This window comes from Corvus brachyrhynchos, unplaced genomic scaffold, assembly GCF_000691975.1.
Source record: "Corvus brachyrhynchos isolate BGI_N302 unplaced genomic scaffold, ASM69197v1 scaffold79, whole genome shotgun sequence".
Taxonomy (NCBI): domain Eukaryota; kingdom Metazoa; phylum Chordata; class Aves; order Passeriformes; family Corvidae; genus Corvus; species Corvus brachyrhynchos.
Genome location: NW_008240023.1, coordinates 270,636 through 290,719, shown reverse-complemented (window position 1 = coordinate 290,719; position 20,084 = coordinate 270,636). Strand labels below are relative to the sequence as shown.

At 55.3% G+C, this 20,084-nt stretch overlaps 2 protein-coding genes across 2 annotated transcripts in view; one reads left to right on the top strand and one right to left on the bottom strand.

The window, feature by feature from the left end:
- NDUFA10 (NADH:ubiquinone oxidoreductase subunit A10) overlaps positions 1 to 11,678 on the bottom strand; it is a 41,668-nt gene extending 29,990 nt beyond the window's left edge. Inside the window, exon 1 of the mRNA XM_017743397.1 lies at positions 11,674 to 11,678. The gene's annotated coding sequence lies outside the window, so the exon portion shown is untranslated. The remainder of the gene's footprint in view (positions 1 to 11,673) is intronic.
- Positions 1 to 18,882, top strand: part of LOC103621860 — a 21,221-nt gene extending 2,339 nt beyond the window's left edge. Inside the window, 10 exon segments of the mRNA XM_017743396.1 lie at positions 2,953 to 3,140; positions 10,285 to 10,400; positions 12,694 to 12,783; positions 13,362 to 13,461; positions 13,578 to 13,702; positions 13,843 to 14,033; positions 14,326 to 14,435; positions 14,723 to 14,864; positions 15,242 to 16,292; positions 16,294 to 18,882. Coding sequence (XP_017598885.1) covers positions 2,953 to 3,140; positions 10,285 to 10,400; positions 12,694 to 12,783; positions 13,362 to 13,461; positions 13,578 to 13,702; positions 13,843 to 14,033; positions 14,326 to 14,435; positions 14,723 to 14,864; positions 15,242 to 16,292; positions 16,294 to 17,037 — 2,857 coding nt within the window. The 3' untranslated portion in view covers positions 17,038 to 18,882.
- Positions 18,883 to 20,084: the final 1,202 nt, after the last annotated feature.

Below are 20,084 nucleotides of genomic sequence, written 5' to 3'. Positions count from 1 at the left end.
CCCCGGGGCGGGGGCGTGGGACCGGGGAGGGCGAGCGAAAAGCGGGCAGCGGGAGCCCAGCTGGTTCTGGGGAAGTGCCTGGAGCCGCTCTGGTGCGAGCGCTGGGAATGCAAAAGGGAGCAGCATGCTTGGGTTACTCGGTTTTAATTAGGGTTAATTGGAGCTAACGCTGTGTCGGCTCTGGCACGCTGGTGGGAAAGCAGAAATCCCGAAGATGCTTGTCCTGCATCCCGGTGAGGAAGCTCGCTGGAGAGTTTGAGCTGCTCAGCAGTGATTTGCGGGCTGGGCTATGTTTTGGTGCCTGCCTGAATCTAACACACAGCAATTAGTAATTACCAAAGCATCTCAATTCCTTAATTATTAATTACCACGCCGCTCAGTAGCTGTTGCATAACATCCCCCTCAGCGTGTCCCCAGTGTTTCCTGCCTCCCCCGTGCCTTCCCCAGCTCCCAAGTCCCCTCAGCTTGTTTTACCTCAGATTTTCCAGGTGTATAGGAAAAAAAAGTGGATATGTACTTCTGTGAGGCTGTGGGGAAGGAGATGGAGGAGCTGAGTCCAAGCCTGGGATGAAGGAGGGAACATCAACACTTTAAACCTGTGGTGAGGTGACCCTGAGCCTCTCTTGGGTATTTATCTGGGAGTCGTATTGTGGAAACATGAAGAGTAATTGTTTTACCCTAAACCTGGCTCCTGTTCATCTCGGAGCAGTGATTCCAGTCCTCTGGAATACCAGCCTGAGGGTTTGGGCTGGCTCAGGGTGCAGAAGAAGGTGTCTCTTTGGAGCAGAAGGGCCCTCGTTCCCGGTTCTGCAAGGTCAGCCTCGGGAATGGGGAAGAGATTCTTTTTCTCTGTGACCGCTCAGGTCTTGGAGCAGGATCCTGCTGGGAGAGGCCAGGCGGAGCAGGGCTGGTGGCAGTGGGATGTGCAGCCAGCCGGATGGGATGGAATGGGGAGGATGGGCTGAGGGGCTTCTCCAGCCCCTTTCCAGTTTGCTCAGGGCTTTTTCCTTATTAAAAAAAATGTATTAATAAAAATTAGGAGACAATAGATCAGCTCAGGCAATTCCACTGTCGGGAATGATCTCACTCGGTACTTGCCAGCTTGCAGAAGGGATACGCTTCCTACTGGGTTCCCGTTCAAAGGGCAGCTGGGGAAAAACAAACCTCAGCAGCAGCACAGCCTTTGCCCCGCTGGGAGCTGAGCTTTCCCTCGGCACGGGGGTCACCAGCTTCACCACGAACCCCACAGCATTGCTTCATAACCACTGGGCCAAAGGGAAGGGAATTTGAACAGGTTTTGAGTGTACAGACCGAGCTTCACTGTTTCCACGAGGCATTTTCCTCACTGTCACCCCCTCTCTCCAGGCTGGCCATGGAGCACCCTGCGTGCTGCAGCTGGCACATGCAGGAACAGAGGTGTTGGGGTGTCCACCCTGAGCCTTGGGGTCACCTGCTGCTGGCTGTGTCACCCCGTGTGCCTCAGCCAGAGGGGTTTCAGTGCTTGGCCAGGCTATCCCAGAGATTCTCTTACACCTCAGTGTTTTGCCCACTGCCGTGCTCACCTCCAGTCTCATTTTCTCTTCTTTCTGCCTGTTTGGGGCTGGGTTTGGATGGTGAGTGGCCAGAGGACTTTAAAGGATACCTGAGGAATCTCAACCTAATTTTTTTCACCTTTTTTTTTAATCAGCATCAAAGGAAAACTGTTTTAATTTTGCTCCTTCCTGGTGCGTGACTGTGATTTCAAAAGTGTTTAAGCTTTGTAAGAGCCCTGGTGCCAGTGTGTTTTACCCAGCTTGTGTGGACAAGTTTGGAGCTGCGTTGTGCCAGCCTCCTTGCGAGAGGGGATATTCCTCCTGGTGCTGCTCTTACAACCCAGCAGGACTGAGCTTTCCTAGGGAAATGCCACAATTTTCCATTCATCCTTAGAAGACCCCTCAATCTTCCTCTGATCTGAAAATTCAACAGGCACCTCAGAGCATTTCATTTAATGCTCATTTCCTCTCGTGTCACACATGCGAGCAGCCCTGCCAGATGAGATTGAAGAGTGGTGGTAGAGGAGAGAGCTTAAATTGCTGCTAAATACTGGCAGATCCTGTTATCCAGAGCTCCTTCCTGAAGCGAGGGTGCCTGCGGAGAGGGAGTTTGTGGTTAGACAAATCACATCAAACCAAACGAGGTGCGTGTTAGGGGATGCAGCCGAGTGAGATACGGAGCCGGGGGGGTCTGAAGGGTTTTTCTTTGAGCTACAGAATTCAGATTGGCATTCAAAAATGAAGGAGACAGGGTGTGATCCAAGACTCGTTTAAATTATTAACCTTGCTGCTGTGCTGGGGTTTCGGCTGGAGTGGGTGAAATAGCTGCAGCTGATAGCAGTGGGACCTCGTGCAGGCTTCAGGCAGGGGAGGGCTGCTCTCCTGGACACTTCCTTCTGCAGGCTGCGGGTTGCCCTTGGGGCCTAAGTTTGGCAGCAAATGCTGTTTAGTTTGGAAATGCCCACTGAAAGGGTCAGAAATCAGAATATTGGAAGAAAACAAAACTTTTTACATCAACTTTTTTTTTTTTTTTTTTAAAGAGAGGCTATTTTCAAAGTGCTGCTCAACCACGACAACCACCCTATGAGATATCCTTGTTTAAGTCATAGAATCCCAGAATGGTTTGGGTTGGAAGGGACCTTGAAGCTCATCTCATTCTGCCCTATGGCTGCCCCATCCCTGGAAGTGCCCAAAGCCAGGCTGGACATTGGGGCTTGGAGCAGCCTGGGATAGTGGAAGGTGTCCCTGCCCATGGCAGGGAGTGGAATGAGATGGGCTTTAAGGCATCTCCCCACCCAAACCATTCTGGAAAGGGCCCCCAGCCATTTCACTGTTGTGGCTGCCCCAAAGCCAGTGCTGGGTTTGGAGAGAGCCTGTTGGACAACCCCAGTTTGATGAACCTCTCCTCTGCCTCTTCCAGCCCCAAACCACCCCCCCCCGAGGGTGGGAAGTCCAACCCCTCCAAGCGGCACCGGGACCGGCTGAACCAAGAGCTGAACAAGCTGACGGGGCTGCTGCCCTTCCCCGAGGATGTGCGCTCCAGGCTGGATAAACTCTCCATCCTCCGGCTGGCCGTGGGCTACCTGAAGGTGAAGAGCTACCTGATGGGTGAGTGGCCGTGCTGGGAGGGGGGAAGAGCCCCTGGGATCAATCCCCGCTGCACAGCTCGTGTCCCACCCCAAGCTTTGGGATGGAAGGTTGTGTTTCCTGAAGGTAGGATGATGGTGAGTTGTGGGAGCGGGCCCTTGGATGTTGATACTGGCAGGAAAATGTCACCATGGATGGAGGGAGCAGCCTGGGGGCCTGCCCAGCAGCTGAGACCTCCTGCAAAGTTCTTCCATTTCATTAGCAGCCATCCTTTATGTCCAAAACCCCTCTTGTGTCCCGCTCCCACCAGCCTATGGAGAAGAAGGGAAAGGTGGGTAAAAGTGTGTCTTGTTGAACAGCAGCATTGCCCTCATCTAACTGGAATGGCAATTTAAAATTAAATTAATTAAATAATCGAAACTGCATAATATAATACATATTACATATTCCCTTTTATTATATTCCATATTCTCTATTTCCTTACTTATTCCATATTCAGTATTCTTACATTTCTTCCATATTCCTTCTCCCCCCTCCCTATTCTTCTTCAGCCCTTTATTGTTACAGTTACAGTACATTTAATAAATTATAACACAGATATGGTGCAGAGCCTGGCTGGGGGCAGTCGCCACATTCCCAGGAGACACCAGCACGTGCGGGCAGGGACGTGCTCCCTGTGTGGTGACGTGGGCTCCTTGGAGTGGGTGATGGACACTGGGGAAGGCAGAGCATGTGGGGTAGGAAGGCAGCAGAGCTTTTTATATTTAGAGGCTCCCATTGTGTCTTCTCCCCGCTGCAGTCTGGATAAACTTGGCTCCCTTGGCTTTTCCCTCTTGCCCGCTCCTCTGGGGCCCTCCCAGGGCCCTCTCCAGCTGGGATGCTGGGCTCCAGGAGGAGACTCCTGTGCCAAACTCTCCAGATGGGACCTGTGCCTCCGAGCAGGAGCTGGTTCCTGCTGGATGTGCTCAGTGTGTGCTTCCCAGTGTGAGAGCTGCTCTGGAAAAGCATTTGGCATTGCAGGGGTTCTGGAGCCCAGTTCTGCCTGGCCAATTACTCCCATCTGGCCACTTGCCTCTGATTTCCAGCTCCTTCCCCTTGCTCTGCCCTGACATTCATCTTGTTTGACTTCACATCATCCCAGCGATTCATCAGGGTGGCCCTGGGTCCCAGCTGTGCCTGATGCAGACCGGTGCCAGCTGCAGGTTACAGCACAGCTCCTGGTGTGTCCTGTCGGGCATTTTGGGGGCCGTGGTGGCACCCCTTGTGCTCTGCCTTCTGCTTCAGTTTTGCTGTCCTCTGCTTCGTGCAGGCTCCTCTCTTGCAGCAGGAGAGTGTGGCATTGCCTGGGGAGCATCCCTGTCCTCTTCCCATCCACAGCCCAGGCCCGGCCTTATCTCCAGGCAGGAGAGAGATGGATATTTTGATAGAGTGGTGATTGCCTTATCTCCAGGCAATTGAGAGACCAATTGCACAGTGGGCTCAGGGTGATGCCCTGAGGCTCCCTTTTCCCGTGTGCTGCGTTTCTCCAGCCCTTGAGTGGAGCTTTGCTGTGTTGCCTGCATCTTGTCTGACTGCTTACACCAAGGAGAAATCTGAGAAGAGGCTTCCAGCCTTCTCCATCTTCTCTGGTATTTCTGAGGTGTGGGTACTGTGTGCCTCTGGATTGGGAACAGGCCTGTTGAATGGGGTGTAGGAAGCCAGCCGTCAGGGTCTGGGGCAGTGTTTGGGGTGGGACAGAGCAGAGGACAAACCCACAGTGGGTTTGGGTGCTGGTATCAGCGCCTGCTTCCACAGTGGGTACGAGGCAAAGGGACTTGTCATCTGCATTTCCATTGCGGGGCAGTGACTCACCGCATCATCTTCTGAACCTGCTTTGCTTTTAAATGTTCTTCTCTGTGCTTTAATAAGAAGCCAGACTAATTAGTAGTTTGCTGGAAATGCCAAGCTTCAGGCCCAAAGAGGGAAGCTCTTGGAGCTCCCTCCGTGCCTCCAGGGGCTGGCTCAGGGTGTGCACCTCTCTAACTCCTCTGTGCCCTGGGGCAGACGCTGCAGGTGTTGCACAGCTCTCTGCTGCCTGGTATCTCAGTCTTCCCCGTGCAAAATCAGGGGCTCAGGGCTTGGTCTCCTGCAAGCTTTGCCCATCAGGCCCAGCCTGTGAGTGCTGCTGGGCTGTGGTGACAGCTCTGGTGCTATCACAGCCTGCCTTAAGGGCCCTTTAAAGGTTTTGTCACTCGCGCAAACAACGACTGAACCTCGCTGCCAGACTTGTGCTGAGCCCTGTCTGCAAACCAATTTGCAGTGGTTGCTACTTGGACCTGTGTCTGACAGTCTCCCAGACAAATCTGGAGTGACTTCGCTGATCCCTGTCTCTTTGAGAGCAAGTGCCCAAGGAGAAAAGCTTGTGTCTGTGTTGCCGACTGCCACGATGCTCTGGGCTCTCTGTGGTGTGACAGGAGCCCCACTTGCTGCAAAGTGGGAGATCTCCTGAAAGCTTGGATGGATTTTAGTGCTGAGTGGCTTGGAAAACCTCCAGCTAGCTGGAGAGTCGTGCTGGGGTTCATTTCCTACGGTTCCTGTAACAAAGGAAGCAGATGCTGGGATTGCAGATGTGGCTCTGCCAAGGGTGAGCAAGAAAACGGGGCTTAAAATGCTCTCTGAGGTGGAGACGGTGTGATTGGGGAATGTGCTGCCATGCCCTGTTCCTAGGACACCAGGCAGGGAGGTCTGCAAGAGAGAGGATTGCAGAGTCCCAGACTGGTTTGGGTTGGAAGGAAGTTCATCCAGTCCCACCTCCTGCCATGGGCAGGGACACCTTCCACTGTCCCAGGGTGCTTCAAGCCCCAGTGTCCAACCTGGCCTTGAACACTGCCAGGGATCCAGGGGCAGCCACAGCTGCTCTGGGAATCTGTGCCAGAGCCTCATGACCTTCCCAGGGAAGAATTTCTTTCCAATATCCCACCTAGCCCACTCTGTTTCAGAACCCACGGAAAACCCTGGCATGGTAGGAGACCACACTCTGGAGTCTGGCAAAGCTTGAGGTATCTAACAGCTCCTAGCAGATGGTGAGCAGTGGGGTACCTGCCCATCCAGCTGACCTGGCTGGAGCAGGGGCTTGGCTTAGGAGTTCTCACCAGGTCCTTTCCCACCTCTGGTGCTGTTCTCAGCAGATCCCTCCCCAGTGCTGCGCTGCAGGGCAGCTGGCAGCAGGTCTCCCTGGGTAATCTCACTGCAATCGGCACTAAATTAGCTTTTGTATTCATCTCCTTGTTTGTTGTTACCACGAGCCAGAGCTGCAGGGGTCTGGGCCTGAAGTAACTGAGGCAGTGAAAGGAGTCAAGCTCAAGTCTGTCCCTGGGCAAGATCCTGCAGGACTGTGTGGGATGAAGGTTTTGAAGCAGGCTGGGGAGGCTGGCGTGGACTTGGGGATGCCTGCGCTCCCCAGGGCATTTCTGTGTTCCCGGAAAATGCTGAGTGACTTTTCCTAATAGTTTGTAATCTGGGGGTTTGGCATTTGTCTGTTTCACTTGGATGGCACGAGCCTGCTCTGCTTGGCACCATGCCTTTGCTAAACAGCTGAGGCAAAGGTTGGTGCTAATTTGACAGGGTTTGGGATCGGATCCAAGAGGAAAACGGTTGTGCGTGGCTTGGTGTTGCTGGAAGAGCTGGGAGCTCCTGGTTTTTGGATATCTCTGGAGCCTGTTCAAAGAGAAGTGTTTGCCCTGGGTGAAGCTTGTCAACTCCCCCTGGTGTAACCTAGTCTGTGAGAGCAGATCTGGCTCTGGAGTTGTTACCAATAACCTTTTCTTTTCAGTGCCAAATCCATGCCAGAGGCAAGGGATGTGTTTGAGCTTCCATGGCTGCCTTGCCATGTTTTTCTTTGGGAATGTGATGGGCAGAAAAGTGAAGAGATTAGATGATTTTGCTCTTTTTTCCTTCTTTCTCCTGCTTGACGTTTTTGCTCCATTGCAGGGCTTAGGAGCCTCCTTGCAGAGACAAGAATGCCAGCCCAAAGCAGGAGGATACTGGGGATGTATGGGGCACATCCTGATTCATTGATGCTGGAAACTGCTGATCCTGGCATCTTCCCTGGCTGAGCAAAAGCCTTGCAGTGTTTGGGGACCACACCAGCAGCAGGAAACCTCCTGCAGTGCTTGGCTGGTGTTGGGGCTCAGGACAGAGCTGGATTCCCCCCTCCTGTCTCAAAAATTACACACAGCCTCTATCCCAGCACTTTGAAAATGTAAGTGATCTCCACACTGCTCCAGCAAATGCCTGGGACTTACCTGGTAACTGCACATGGCTTTTGCCACGTTCTTTTTCATAGAATTATGGAACCATTAAGCTTGGAAAAGACCTCTATGATCATCAGGTCCAACCATTAACCCAGCACTGCCAAGCCCAGCACTAACCCATGTCCCCAAGTGCCACATCCACACGTTAATTCCCATTAATTGTCAAAGATGCACTGCAGGAGATTGGAAAAACAGCACAAACAGCAAAAGTGCACTGTCCTTTTATCCAGTTATTTCTGTTGCCATGGGTATATTATGGCTTGGATACATGCTGGATCTGTTTCCTTTAATCCCAGTAGTTTGTGGTCTCAGCTGCTTTGTGTTTGAGTGAGTCTCAACTGCTCCATTGAAGGAGTGTGTTAGATGGGATGAATTAGCCAGCTCTTAATACAGCTCATCACCTGCTTTGTCCTGCCTGGCAGCTGATGGGCGTCTCTTCTTCCTGCCAGCCACCCAGTCCATCTTAGCCATTGGCTGTGGATGGCGAGGACCGGGCTGGATGCGAGCACCAGCTGCTCCACACCACCAGTACTTTGGTGGCAGACACCATCTCTTTGAGTTTCCTCCCCTCTCTCCATGCTCCAGACTTTCTCCCAGGTCAGGAGCAAGAGCTCCTGATGCTCCCCACATCACTGTGTGCCCCATGGGAGACAGGTTCTGGAGGATTGCTGAGCTCAGCTGTGCAGAAATGGACTGCTCCGTGTTTGAGAGAAGGGGAAGGGAGCACCTTTGGTGGGAGATTAAAAGCCCCGTGCTAAGATCAGTGGGAGAGTTGAAGAAATTTTGCTGGAGAGCACAAAATGGGTATTTCCTGCTGGATTTTGTAAGCCACAGCCCTCTCCCCAGCTTTCCGTGCAGATGCTGTTGGTGGATGCTGGGAGAGAGCTGGAGACCACATGCTCTCAGGATGTGCATCCTCTCAAAAAGCTCTCTGCCCTTTTGGAGCTTTATTTTGGAAGAACTTGTTTCTTCTTGAAATCCCCTGCCAGCCTGCCTTGTTTCAATGCTTTAGAGAGGAGTCAGCCCTTCAAAAGAAATCAAATTTTAAACAAGAATCGATGTTTCATTTTGAAACTATTACACTCCATGGAGTGCAAATTGAAGCCATGTGGTCCAGATGGGATGTTTTTCCTTGGGGATCACACGGCAGTCATGTGAGGAGGCTTTTTGCTTGGTGTCTCCCTGTTGAATCTCATCTTTCCCAACCTTTCCCAGCAGTCTCACATCCCCTGACCTGGCTGATCTGACAGCACAGGATGGAAAAAAGCAGAAGCTGTGACTGATGGAGAAGGTGGAGATGCTGCCTGAGCATCTCCAAGGAGCGCTGAAGGCTTGGGGGAGGAAGAAGTATCCCAGCTCTGTCAGTGATGGAGATGGAGGCCGACTCTGTTCCAGAGCACCCTCTCCACTGCTGTTTGTGTCATCCTGTGCAAGACCTGCAGCTAATTACCCTGACCCTACCTGGATCCATGCCCTGGCTGCTGACAGCCTCCGTGGGCGGGTTCTTGTTGTCACTCAGGCTCCAGGTGTAAATACATCCCAGGGAGGCTTTGGCTCCAAATTTGTTTTGTATCCAAATGTGCCAGCCCATCAGGGAAAACGCTTTGGCACGTTGATGGTTTGCTGCAGAGCAAAATGTCCCAGATCAGCAGTGGCATGTGAAACTTCTTTAGGTTCCAAATCGTTTTGCCTTTGACCTTGGTGCTACCAGGGAAGAAACCAAACAAACCTTTAAAACATTTCAGTGGTAAAGTGAGAGCTTCTACCATGGAGAAAATTAAATGTGTGGGATGGTTTGAGGTTCTTCCTCATTTCATACCGCTCCCCAACATCCAGAGGATCTTCTCCCTTTGGATCCGGCACCATCTGACACCCAGGGCTGAGATGGGGCGGGCAGTGCTTGCTCCTGGGATGTGGATCACACAGGATATGTGAGCTCTGTCAGACCCCAGGGAGCTGCAGGAGCTGGTGGTGGTGGCAGACGTGGGGTGGTTCCTACACAGGAGCTGCTTTGAGCTTTTCTGTGATTTTTTTTTTTTTGTTGAGCTGGCACAAAACATGCCTTGAAAATCATCCTTTTGCTGGAAGCTGAGTTCGAATTGAGCTTTTCAATAAAAATCAGCAGATAAAGGACCACACTGGGGATGTCCCTGGGAGCCTCTGTCCCCATTCCTGTTCCCTGACACTCGAGGTCCCACAACCAGGGCAGCAGGAGGTTTCATGCTGGCTGCACCCAGGGGTGTTGCCTTGAAGGCATCCAGTGCTGAAGCATGAGGCAGCACCTGAATCAGCCTGGGAGGTGGAGTCCTGGGAGCCAAGAGCTCTCAGGTGTCACTGGGAGTGCCACGGCCACCAACTCTTGATCTGCTTCCAAGCAGCCACAGTTGGGAGGGAGAAAACAAATATGGGTGCTTTGGTGACATCTCAGGTGCTTTGGGAAGGTTTGCCTCTGTCTTTCTTCAACCCTGAAGGGCACCAGAGCAGACAGAGCACCCCACTGGGGTGGCTTGGAGCCAACTCCAGCTCTGCCAGGCTCTAACCCAAAGCCTCCTGGCTGTGTTGGGTGGTGTTCCCCAGCCTGGGCAGCCCAGAGCACCAGCTCCCCTCTGTCCTCTGCACTCTGGCTCACACCCTGGCAGAAGTGAGGTTTCCCAGAGACGGGATCAAGCAAGGAAATAATGTCTTGGAGGAAGCCTCGAGCAGTTGGGCATGGCTCCGTAAATGGGCATCAGTTCCCACTGATGGTCTCACCTTCCTCCACGCTGGGTCCACGGGCATCCAACAGCTGCATGAGCAGCCCTGGGGGGGGAAAAAGGAGGGGGAGGCTCCTGGCTTGCCCCTTCCACACTGATTTCTTGCCTTCTCACTTGCAGCTACAGCTCCAAAGGTTGGCAGCTGCGTGGATCAGCCCAGAGCCCCAGGAGGGGACAGGTGGATGGAGCTGCGGGGTGACACGGAGCTGTTTCCTGAGGGGGAGCTGCTGCTCCAGGTATGGTGCTGTGGCTTGGTCAGTTGGGGTGCCCCCAAGCAGCTCTGGAGCTTGTGGAGTGAGAGGAGACCCTGCCTTGCCCAGGGCCACTTTGCTGTGATTCCTGCAGGCACTGAATTCCTAGGGACAGAGACCAGTGATGCTGCCTGGCTGGGATGGGTCCAGATCCCCATTCCCACCATTCCCTCTCATCCCCACTGCAGTGTGCTGCCCTTTTTGATTCCTACAGCTCATGGACACAAGCTCCATCCCAGCCAAGAGGTTCAGGGATATCACATGGTGGTGTAGGCATTGATCCCTGAGTAGTTTCCAAGGTGCTGGGTTAGTTCCTTATCTTCAGCAAAGGCCAAGAGGAGAATGTTGAGAGCTGTGGGACAAAACATCCTCCAGGAGCTCCTTGCCCTGCCTGGGGCATTGCATGAGCTCCTTAGGGATGAGTTCAGAGCCTGCCTGGGATTGGAAAAGCCCAGCTTTGGTTTGCAGGTTGTGGGGGAGAAAAGAAGGGCAGATGGGTGTTGGAAAACAGTGGTGGACAAAAGCAGTGGGAAGCGGGGGCTTTGCTTTGCAGAAAGGCCAGCGTGTGTCTCGTGGAGCAGCTGTCAGTGAAGCTCAGAGCATGAGGACAAGGTGAACCAGCCTCCCACAACGCTGCTGCTTTGGGCTGCCACTTACAAATGTGAGCTGGAAGGGCCTGGCATAGAAGGGTCCCATGGAAAGGCTGATTGCTGGACAAGCATCTGGGCACATCAGCTTAGGAGCATGCTGCTCCCTGGGGCTGCAGGGCGAGTCTGTGCAAGACCTTTAATCATTCCGTGTTCTTGGCATCTCCTGTGCCTGGGCTTTCACAGAATCCCAGAAGGTTTGGGTGGGGAGGGACCTTAAAACAACTTCTGATGAGCTGCCATGGCAGGGACACCTTCCACTAGCCCAGGGTGCTCCAAGCCCCAATGTCCAGCCTGGCCTTGGGCACTTCCAGGGATCCAGGGGCAGCCCCAGCTGCTCTGGGCACCCTGTGCCAGGGCCTGCCCACCCTCCCAGGGAAGGATTCCTTCCCAATATCCCATCTATCCTTGCCCTCTGGCAGCATGAAGCCCCTTTGTCCTATCCCTCCATGCCCTCTCCAGCTCTCTTGTAGGCTTTCTGGGCCTTCAGTCCTCTGCTCCCACCTCTCCAAACACCAGCAGATGGATGCTTGGCTCTCCTTAAGCCTGACTTTGGTCGCTTCAGCCCTGTTCCTGCAGAGCCCTGCAGGCAGCAGGCAGTGTGAGCAGACTCCCAGCAGGAGCCTCCATGTGGGATTTTGGTGAGGCAGTGACTCCTGGGAGCTCAGTGTGACTTTTGGCAGTGACTCCTGGACCACACGAGGTCCTCCACTGTCTGCAAGTGTGACAGGCACGGAGGAGCTGCCCCAGTCCCTGCGTGGAGCTGCTCCTGAGTGCTCTCCAGGGGTTTGGACTTGCACCATGTGATGGCAATTTGCTGAGCCACTGGAGCATTGGCAGCCCCGGGTGACTGAAGGCATCTGGAGAGCTTATGAGGTGTTACTGTGACAGAAATGCCCCAGCTGAGCTGTCTGGTGGCTTTTTTTTTTCCCCCCACAAAGATCATTTTAATCAGATACTGTGATTTGCAGAAAGCTCTGACTCGGGATCCCTCAGGGGCTGCAGCACACAAAGGGAAGGGTCTGCTCCCTCAGCAAGCTGGATCTGTGCACAAGGTTTCCATTTAGGGTGTTCTTTTCCTAATTTCTCTCCTTCTATTCACTAATAAATTAAACAGTCAAGAAATACTACAGTCAAGAGCAGGGGGCAAGAGTTACATTCTAGTGCAGTGCTTCACTTTTGGGGGAAATCAGCCTGAAATGGTCACCAGAATAATAGAATATCCTGAGCTGGAAGGGACCCACAAGGATCATCGTGTCCAAAGCAGAGCCGCAGAAGAGTGTAGCTATTCCCAGCTGGAGAGGAGGAAACCAACTCCAGGTCCCCCATGAAACCTCTCCTTAGCTGGCCCCTCCTGATGCAGGAGCTGCCCTGCAGTGTGAGGGGCTTCCGTGAGGGGTTTGGAGAAAGTGGTCGGTCCAGCTTGGATCATTGCTCATGCTGGGAACAAAAACCTCCACAGAACTGAGTCTTGCACGGTTACCAGGTGCTGTCCTTCTTTGTGGGGCTCCTTGTTGAGGAGGAAGGTCCCTTCCTGTCCCTGGATGCTCAAGAAACAGCTGGGGGATTTCATCTTCCAGCAGCTGGATTGAAGCTGGGAGAGTAACTCTGGACTGAACCTTTGCTTTCAGGCACTCAATGGATTTGTCATCGCCGTGACTGGAGACGGCTACATCTTCTACATCTCCCCTACTGTGCAGGACTACCTGGGCTTCCACCAGGTGAGCACTGTGTTTTCCTGGCTGGAAACAGACGGATGCAGTCCTGGTCTGGGAAGGAGGTGCAGATGGGGAGCAAAGCTTCCCAAAGGGCAGCAGCTCCTGTGGCAAGGGAAGGAGCTGGAGTTTCCTTCCCATTAAGGACTGCAAGCCAGAGGCAGTGTGAAACATCCGTGGAAGGGCTGAGGAACACCAGGAGAACCTCAGCCTCGACAGTGTGGGGAAGAGGCTGGAAAGCTCTGCTTGGCTGTGGTGAGGGAATGCTGGGGAAGCAGGCAGTCCTGAGCAGCCAGGGTTACCTGGACATCGTTGTTTCTACTGCTTCTAGAAAGCTCTTAGCCATTCCCAAGATTTCCCCTGGCAGATCCCTTTTCCTCCTTCCTGATGCATCCCTAAAAGAGCAGCCACTCCTGGCCCTCACTCTGCACACAGCACACAGGCCTTGCGGTGTTTGCCTGTTCTTTACACTCCATCCCTGCACTTTCAGTGCCCACGAAGAGAGACCTCCTGTCATGTCCTCTCCTCCAGACACCTCTGCCAGGCTGTCCAGGAGTGGACACTATTCCCTTGTGTCATTCCAGTCGGATCTCATCTACCAGAGCGTGTACGAGCTGATCCATGCAGACGACAGGGCCGCCTTCCGCCGCCAGCTGCACAGGAGCCCGCTGCCCGCTGCTGACAGTGAGTGCGGGGGTGATCCCTGCGGGAACACCGGGCTTCACTCCAGCACCTCTGAGCCGTGAGCTCAGGGTGCGCAGCACAGCTTGGAAAGCTTCCCTTTCCCTTTGGTTTTCCAGCCTTTCCCGCTGAGCAGCCGCTGCTGGCCAGCCCCCAGCAGCTCCACGCTGAGAAGCAGTCCTTCGTGGAGAGGAGCTTCACCTGCCGCTTCCGCTGCCTGCTGGATAACTCCTCGGGATTCCTGGTAATGCTGGGACACGCCCCTGCTCCCCCTGTGCCCGCAGGATGTTCCCCCAGAGCCACCTGTGTCCCATGGGGATGGGAGCACAGCCAGTTCCCACCACCCTGTTTGCTTCACACCCACGTTTTCTAATCCCCTGTAAGGCCTTGAATTTCCGCGGGCGCCTGAAGGTCCTTCTTGGGCAGCACAAGTCAGCAGCAGACAAGTCCCCAGTTGCTCTCTTTGCCATTGCAACGCTCCTCCAGCCTCTGTCCATCCTGGAGCTCCGGACCAAGACGCTGATCTTCCAGACAAAGCACAAGCTGGACTTCACTCCCATGGCCTGTGATTCCCGGTAAGGCACCTCTCACTTTCCCCATGGCAAAACCCCTGGTGCTGAACTGAAAACTAGGCCTGGTGGGGACAAGGAACACCTGACCTGGCTCCTGTGGCCTGATGCTTTTGTCCCTCTGCTGCAGCCCCTAGTAACACGGGGATCAGGTTAATGGGGTACCAGCAATTCTTGTCTGACACGGTTTAGGGGGTTTTGTGGAACATGGAGCTCCCACCCAAACTGGAGGTCTGGCCACGGGGGCAGCTGTGGGGGATGCACCCCTGGTGTCACTGCATTCCTGTGCTGATTCCAGGGGGAAGGTTGTCCTGGGATACACGGAGATGGAGCTGTGCAGGAGGGGATCTGGATACCAGTTTGTGCACGCGGCCGACATGATGCACTGCGCAGAGCACCACGTGAGAAGTGAGTGCTGGGGGCTGTTGGGGGGTGTTTGTGGGGTCCCTCATGGCTCTGGCCTGGCTGTACTATTGCTCCTTGGTGCTGTGTGTCCGGGGGCTGGAGTAGCTGTGATAAAGGCTCTTCCTCCTGGATGAGCTCGGGGAGCTGGCAGAGACACAGCACCGTACATCGCCCACCCCCGTAGCACGGGCACGAGGCGATGCTCAACCTCGTGGCATCTTGCACGTGTCATTTGTCTGCCTCTGTGGAGGAACGCTGTCTGTGGCAGCTCTCTTGTGTCCCTGTCCCAGTGATGAAGACGGGGGAGAGCGGGCTGACGGTGTTCCGGCTGCTGACCAAGAGGGGCGGCTGGGTGTGGGTGCAGGCCAACGCACGGCTGGTGTACAAAGGGGACAGGCCCGACTGCATCATCGCCCGCCAGCGAGCCCTGTCGTGAGTATTGCTGGCCCTCTTCACCTGCTCTGGCCGTGGGGGGCTGCCCAAGGCACGCAGGGGCCATGAGGGTGGAGGAAAGGGTAGCTGGGGTCGGCCCTTTGCAGCATTTGTCCTCCTGCAGTGTGAGTGAATTGGCTCTGAGGAGGTGCTTGTGGACGTGTTCCTGCCTGGGAGGAGCAGCCCTTCCCTGAGTCATGCAGACCTCCCCGTGGGCTCCCCAGAGCCCTCTTGTAGCCAGCCCAATCCAGCCCCCTTTTCCTCTGCAAAAGCCAGGGCAGGGCTGTGAGTTCCCCCTTGCTGTCAGAAGGGTGGTTTTGCCTGGCCTGGAGGAGTTGCTCATGCTGTTTCCATCTCTTTTTCCCTCCACACCGAAGGAATGAAGAAGGGGAGGAACATCTCCGGAAGAGAAACCTGCAGCTGCCCTTCAGCTTTGCCACAGGGGAAGCAGTGTTGTATGGGAATGACCTTCCTGGGTTCTTGGACTCATTCCAAGCCAAGGAGGAGTTGCAGACGCGAGCAAACTCCAACTCGGAGCAGCGCTTGGTGGACCCCAACTCTCTGCTTGGGGCCATGATGAAGCAGGATGCATCCATATACAGTTCCCATGCCGATAACGTGCCTCAGTTCTCCCTGCCAGGTTTGATCCCTGAGCCTGATGGGCTGAGCCAGAATGAGGAGATCAGCAATGCCGAGGAGGACAGCGACTCCCTCCTGGTGGTCATCGAAGCCCTCTTTGAGAAGAGCGAGGTGGACAGAAACGTCTGCCAGAGCCTCGGTGGGGACAACACCGAGCTGCAGCAGTGGGAGGAGGCTCTGCTCAGCTTGGGGGCAGAGGAGGAGCCGCCAGCTCAGCGGCTTGGCGGGAGGCCGGGCACCAGGGTGACATCCTGTGTGGAGCAGATGCTCCTCAGGGAGGGTGCTGGGAAGAGCCCGGACTTCCCACGCTGCCGTGAGGAAAACAGTGCTGTGGCTCACTTCCCGCGCTGCTGGGCAGCTGATCCAGCGTTCCCAGCACAGCCCCGGGCACTGGGCACACGGGGAGGCCATGGGGCTGTGGGCTCTGTAGTCTCTGTCACCTCTGAGGGCAGCTCTGCCCAGCCAGAGCAGCAGGTCCCGTTTAGCCCAGCTGGGCCGGTGGCAGGGACTGTGCTGGGTGTCCCTGTCTCCAGCAGCAAACCCTCGGCAGCACTTCAGCTGGCAAACCAGGGGTTTCAGGCAGAAGCCAGCCCCTCTGCTCCTGTAGATAACACTGTTCCTGCTGCTCAGAGCCAGCCTGGGTGCCAGCTGCCAGACTCAGGCTGCCCACCCCCGTTGCACTCTAACACGTTGGTGACTCTCTGGCACAGTGTCCCCCTCCAGGCAAACCCAGCCAGTTGCCCATCGGAGGCTTGGATGACCATAGCTCCGAAGCAGCTGGAAGCTGCCAGGAATGCACATGGAGCCCCAAACTCTGCCAGCTGGCAGCCCTGAGAGCTCCCTGGGGGCCAGGCTGTGGTTGCCACCCCCCTCCCAGGCTGTTCCTTGCCCTACCCAGGGCCTGCCCCAGTCCTTGTTCTGCGGGGACGGGAACCTCCGTGATGCGGAGGCTGCTCTCCCTGCACGAGCATCCTTAGGAGCCAGGCAGCTGCCAGGGCACGGCAGCTGCCCCAAACAGCCCCTGGCAGCCCATGCGGAGCCCAGCTTTTCCTGGGAAGGGGAGCAGGCAGTGCTGCAAGAGGACAAGTGGTTCTCACAGCTGTGGCTCCCGCAGGCTGGGGCAGCCCCTCAGAGGAGCCATGGGGCAGGGCCAGTGCACCACAGCGGGCTCCTGCTGGGCTCCAGCACGGATCCCAGCGCCCAGCAGATGGGCTGCGTTGTGCTGCCCGAGTGCCAGTATGGAAATGGCCTTTTTAGGCACAAGAGCAACTTCCTGAGGGATGCTTCTAAAGTACCCCTTCCCCAGCAGCCAGGCGCTTTGCCTTGCCCCGCTGAGAACCACCCTGGAGCACCCTGCTCCTCACCAGGCTCGGTTGCAAGGTGCTCAGCAGCTCTCCCTGTGAAGGTGGGTGCAGGAGCACCCCCGTGCTCCGGGCAGGGCCCTGGCTGCCCATCAGTTCCCTGCTCAGCTGGGCAGCCCCTCTGTGCCTGTGAGATCCAGCTCAAGGTGAGGTGCGAGGGCTGCAGGACCTGAGGGGTGCCCGGCTCCTGTGGAGGGAGCGAGGGGCTGCCAGGGGGGCAGCCACACCATCCTTTGTGGGCAGCCTGGTTTGGAGCTCACTGTGAGCCAGGATCCCTGTCTTGGAAAGCCACCAGCAGCTGTGAGCTCTTCTCATACCTGCCAGTGGCGCCCCGTGCTCCCTGGTCTCTCAGGATTTTGTCTTCCAGTGCTGTCAGGCAGTCTAAGATGAAGTGGTTTGGACTTCTTGTTCCATGAGAAGTCTTTCAGGGAGATACAGCTGTGCCACTGGGGAGGCTTGCGGGCCCTTGGGTCCGAGGAAAGACCCTGCTTGCTGGCACATCCACGGGCTTGAGGCAGCCTCTTGCAGATGGATCTGCTGTCTCACAGGCAGGTACCACTGAACTGCTGTTTCTCAACAAAACAATGTGGTCTCCCCATCTCCCACGTGTGTGGACCACCCTTGTCATGTTGCTGTTTGGTCCCTTGCATCATCTCTGCCTGCCTGAGCCTCTCTCCCTCCTGTGTTCTCCATCTCCTCCAGAGACCACCCAAATCCTTTGGAAAAGGTGTTACCAAGCACTTTGAGGAGCTCAGCACCATTGAAGGGTCTCAGTGGGAGGTGGAGTTGGTGGGAGTGGAGGCACCTCAGGGGTTTGGGCTTTCCAGCAGCGTTCCAGGGGAATTTGGGAGAGGTGGGTACCAGGCGGTTGTGACCTTTCTGGGATGCAGGGTGGCAAAGGTCCAGCCAAACTCCCCTTGGATTTGTCACTGGCTTGTCCTTGCCTTCCTCTCCTGTGCTCTGCAGTGCCATGGGACAGAGGAACAATGGGGGTTCCCCCTGTGGTTTTGCCAAAGCAGCAGGAAGGAAAGGCAGGGAGGCGTGCAGTGACCACTGGCTGCCTCTCCATTTCAGACCCACTTGGTGCCCCTCAAACCATTGGCCTGCAGCCCAGCACAACCACTTTGTTGAATTCCCTTTCTTTTCTATATTTGTAACCTAAGATGTGAATTAATTGTTGTTTTCCCCACCATGGGGCAAATTCTGGCAGATCCATCAGGGAAACCCACAAAATAAGCAATGACTGGGGAGGATGGGGTTGATTTGAGACCATGCTGGCTCGGAGCGTTGGGTCAGAGAGATCAGAGTGGTTGGGGACATTCACACCTTCCCCTCATGCACCCATCACCCTGAGAGGCACATCTGCCTCACACACCAGTGTTAAGTGTTTACCAAGCAAATTAAATCAGGTAATTAGTGCAGGGCCAGCAGCAAGCTCACGTGTCCTGGTATGGAGTGGCCTCATCTCCCTGGGTCTCTTTTTTCTTGTCCAGCTTTGCCTCAGCTGATGGGGCTTGGGAAAGGTCCAGCTCCTGTCTGCAGGCTGGGAGCAGAGCGATGCTGAAACGTGCTGGACCCCTCTAGAGTGGCCTGGAGGAGCACCTAGGACTGAGCAAGGAGTTGACTTGCCACGATCCGGATCCAAAAAGCAGCAGGATGGACCCTGCTCACCGGCCCCTTGTCCTGACACCTGTGAGCCGGTGCTGGGGTGTGCCAGGGGCTCCCAGTCCTGCAAGAGATGGGCCTTGGCGTGGGGGCTCTGCTGCTTGGGGCCACGACAGACCCAGCCCCTGCCTGGGGCCGTGACAGACCCCCCTGTGCTGTCCCTGGTGTCTGATCTCTCTGTACCTCGTGGCCGTGCAGATAAAGTCTGTTCTGGTGGCAGCGTCTCATTTTCCACTCCGTGGTTTCTTTGTGCTGCTGGTGGCAGCCGGAAGGTGCTGAGGAGAAAAGAGCTGTCCGGAGCCTCACCCCCTGTGTCTGGCGATGTATTAAAAGGCGATTTGCTTTGTACGGTGCTGATGTTTGTTTTGCCCCGAAACCGTGTCTCTCCATTTCCTCCTTGACTGAGCAAGTGCTGGGAAAAGCCCGGGCCTGGTGCTGGGTGTGTGACACTCCCGTTGTCGCTGTCCCCGGCCGCCGTGGGCACACACAGCAGCAGAGGTGTGACCGTGTCCCCCCTTTGCACCCCCAGACTGCCCTGTGGCGGTGTGGGGCTCACGGGCAGGGTTACACTCGACATGGACACACATGGTTGTTAAGATCCAACTGTTAAAAATTATTAGATACCTCTGAAATAAGGGGTAAACGACACCATACACCAAAGTCAATAGTATGGATTTTTATTTAACTGTAAACGCGAGGGGGAGAGAGGGAGAAGATAGGAGGGCGGAGAGAAAGTGACAGAGAAACAGACTAAGCAGAAAAAAATATCACTACTTTGTAGATTTCAGTGATGTTCCGTTGTTCCCCTTCGAGTCCTCCCGGTGCCTTGCCGGGGTGGTGATTGCAGACTACCCCCATCGAGTGGTGAAGGACAGAATCCAGCACACACCAGGCCCCTGGGGTTTATGTTATGCTGAGGCTGCGTGGGAACATCCCCTGTAGCTCCCCTGGGGCGGGGAGCTTCACACCCGATAATTTTGTGGATCACGGGACACCTGGGGACCCTTGACACCTTCTGAGATGTCGCAGCTGTCTCCAAGTGAGCGGGGTTGAGTTAATTACGGCCCATCCGTCGAGATGGGTACCTTCATCTTAGGTGTGGCTGTCCCCGTACTTCGGAACGGAGTTTTCACAGCTCAGCTATTCCGCGAGGGGGGACATGGGCATGATAAAATCCACATCGCAGGATTTGCCTCTTATCAGCCTCTTCCCTTATCTGCAAACCCAGTTTGTAGCCTCTGCACCTGCGAGGCCGCTCTGTGCAGCGCTAGCAAAGCCCCAGGTGGATTGTTTGAGCCATTAGCACCCACGGTCCAGTCCCCACCTCTCCACCAATACCTCCATATCCCCACCCACCCATTATCCCACCCACACCCCTCTTTCACGCCCCAAATCTCCCTTCAGCCCCCGCTTCTTGCCACAAATCCCCCTACATCCCTCATCACCCCCTACTTCTTCCAGGCCATTTTCACACCCCAAACCCCCCTCAGCCCCCTTCAGCTCCTCATTAACTCCCCCCATCCCTCCCCTTCCTCACCTCCACCCCATCAATTCC